Here is a 3,114-nt window from a genome sequence, read left to right as displayed (position 1 = left end):
ACCAAAACTACAGAGTCATCAGTCAAAAGGATGCATTCTGTGTGTGATAAGTGGCCTCCTTTGTTTCGTCTTGTCATCAGTAATAGTTATGCCGTATTTAAAATCACCTCCTAATCCACTGAGCCAGTAAATTAAAGCTGTTTCTCAGTAATTAGATTTTATTGTACAGATGTTGTAATCTCCTGTTCCTTTTACACAGCCACTCCTTGATTTCAAGGCTGATTTCTATGCTGTTGAACTTAAAAACTCTACTGTTTTGTTACAATCACACAGCCAAGCATCAACAGATTAGTTTACGCCCACACATACTTTTCTGTAACAGCAAAAATGAAGAGATTATTTCAGCTGATTAGTTCCTCAACTGATATGATTAATTGATTTCTGAGTCCCAAGTTGTCTTCCTTCTTCTAAAACAAACCAAAAGTAATTTGGGTTATTCACTCCACTTTGATTTTGTTTGATTTCTCGCTTTTGCCCCCATCCCCTTCCCTCTCCACCTCCCACTTCCTGTTATTTACAAGACCTGGAACTTCCAGGAGTTCTGGTCTTTGTAGTCTAGACAGTCAGTGGCATTGAAATTGAGCTTCCAGGCAGCTTGGTCCTTGTAGTCTAGACAGTCGACAGCTCCGAAGCCCAGCGAGGCAGCTGTGTAGCCCTGTGAGGAGAGCGACGCGGGGGACTGGCTGAGGGGCCCACCCATTGAGGAGGCTGTGATGGGGCTCAGGGCTCCTCCGGTGCCTGACAGCTGCGGGTGCATGGGTGACAGGTAGGAGCTACAGTCCAGGCCAGTAAAGTAGGAGGAGGAGCCTGCGTAGCTCTGGCTGTAGGCTGGAGCCTGGGTGTAGGTCATGGGGTAGGTGGTGGTGCGCTGCATACAGGGGGTGGTGGAGGCAGACAGGGGGTCTGGCAGTGGAGAGATGGAGGCTGGGCTCCAGATGGACACTGTAGCGCTAGCTGAGCTGGAGCTGGGGGTGATGGCGGTGCCTGGAGGAGGAGGTGGAGGGCTGTAGGGTCCATTGGTGGGGTTGGCACTGGCCTCAGTGTTGGCCTCACGAGCTGGGGACGCCTTCTTTTTAGGGGGCCGTGGTTTGGACTGGCCTGTGCTCTGCTGCTGCTGCTGGCGGCACTTGGCACGGCGGTTCTTGAACCAAACCTGGAGGAAGGCAGAGAGAGGAGGTTATTATAAAATCCTCATAAATTTAAAAAGTGATGTAAAAAAATAAAAAGTAAAACTGTAAAAGCTGCTGTTGTAAGGAGGCTGGTGTTGTTTATCTCTCTCTCACAAACACACACACAGACATTTAGATGTTTTTCTTTCATTGAGACAGAAGTAATGTTTTGCATCAAAATCAATGTGTGTGCAACATGATACTAAAACATATAATACTGAAATGATAAAACTCTGATGTTACTTGAACTCTGGACTCGGGCAGGTTAATCTTGAGGGCCACCTCCTCCCTCATGAAGATGTCTGGGTAGCGGGTTTTGGCAAACAGAGCCTCCAAGATGTCCAGCTGTGCGCGCGTGAAGGTGGTGCGCTCCCGACGCTGTTTACGCGGGGTGCCTGCAAGAAAAAATGGACCATATTATTATTATTATCATTATAATCGTTATTATTATTGTTATTGTTATTATTATGTCTTAGTTGTTTTCATGATGTTTGTATTAAAAGATTCTGCACGAAAATCACGTTAACAAAACCTCTTCACAATTTAACAGGCCGATATGTTGGAAACAGCACGAAGTTTCAATCTATTATTGGTTATTAAAATACATTCATACATAATTTAGGCGTTTTAATAAAGAAAGAACGCCACAAAATAAAATTACAGTGATCGAATATGAATCAAGGAAATTATTTCAGGTCTTTCTCGCAGCACAGACAGTAAAGCACAGGCCCATTGTTACTCATTCGCTTCATCCCGGCTCCACATTTTATCAGATGCCCAATAATTTATAATTCGATTTATAGATATTATTCTGCCAAGCAAAATACCGGATATATTTTAGTCAGTAATTTTCATCTAACTATACTGACATCTTGTGTCATGTATATAAGAAGAAATGTTTAGTTAAACCAGAGAATGTCTTGATGATCGATGCGTTTTATTGGATCGAATAAAATTATATATCATGTCTTTTGCATTTATCTTTCACAAATGAGACCGTCTGAATCGAAATATATGTTGTGAAGAAACGAAATTTACTCCACATCATCAATAAAGAGTTTTTAAAAATGTCCTAAAACTTCATGGATTCAAACTCTTAATCTGCGACAAGAAGGCCAAGCTTTGTAACCCGCCTTATGTCATCAGTGCCAAACCCTCGGCACCATTTCATTCAAACTCTCTTCTCAAGGATGACAGATGCTGATCAGGTCAGGTCTCCCAACCAAACAATATAAGAAGTATTCATTCATGAAAAATAAAATACAATAAGCATCCTTTAGAAAATGGGTTACATGATGACAGCAACAGATTGGAGTCTGTTTTGATGTTAAGTCTGTGTGAGAACAGGCTGCGTTTCCATTCACACACATTTTTATTGTTTTTTGACTCTGTAATCCGCTGAACTTATAGGTCAAGTGAACACATGTTCGGATGGCTGAAGAATCAGAGACTTCTATTCAAACACATAAAGCATAACCTTAAAGCTAAATTTAAAAAAAGAGATGACATTAAAGTTAACTGTACTTTTTCAATTCATTTCAAAACAAATGTTTTCATTTAAAACAAAGTTGACACAGCATCTTTAAATAGATTAAAAGCATACAGTTGGAAGCCACAGGCTCTTACTTACTGGGATATCCAACGGCGGCGGTGTGGAGCAGATCCATGCCCGGGCCGGACAGCGTTAACCCGTTCACGGCGTAATGGGGTTGCTTAATGTAGGACATCATGCCTCCTGCCGGCTTTAAAACACTCCCTCACTCCCTCACTCTCTCTCTCCTTCTCTCTGACCGGGGGCTGGGTCTCCTAGCTAGTCTCGAGGGGGTGTCTCTCTCTCTCTCTTTCTCTCTCTCTCTCTCTCTCGTTTTTTTCCCCTGTCACTCCCTCCCTCTCTGTTTATCTTTACCCTGGGTTGTTTGTCACTTAGTTGTTGTTTTTGATTTTT

At 42.6% G+C, this 3,114-nt stretch overlaps 1 protein-coding gene across 1 annotated transcript; it reads right to left on the bottom strand.

The window, feature by feature from the left end:
• Positions 1-514: 514 nt before the first annotated feature.
• LOC121187317 (homeobox protein otx5-like) lies at positions 515-2,899 on the bottom strand. The gene is made up of 3 exons (XM_041046501.1): positions 2,800-2,899; positions 1,413-1,564; positions 515-1,153 (listed from the first exon to the last, which is right to left on the bottom strand). The coding sequence occupies exons 1-3, from the start codon at positions 2,897-2,899 to the stop codon at positions 515-517; spliced, it is 891 nt and encodes a 296-aa protein (XP_040902435.1).
• Between the last annotated feature and the right edge of the window lie 215 nt (positions 2,900-3,114).

This window comes from Toxotes jaculatrix, chromosome 9 (genome assembly GCF_017976425.1).
Source record: "Toxotes jaculatrix isolate fToxJac2 chromosome 9, fToxJac2.pri, whole genome shotgun sequence".
In the NCBI taxonomy this organism is placed as follows: Eukaryota; Metazoa; Chordata; class Actinopteri; family Toxotidae; genus Toxotes; species Toxotes jaculatrix.
Note: the sequence above shows the minus strand (reverse complement) of the source record. Positions and strands in the feature narration are given on the sequence as shown.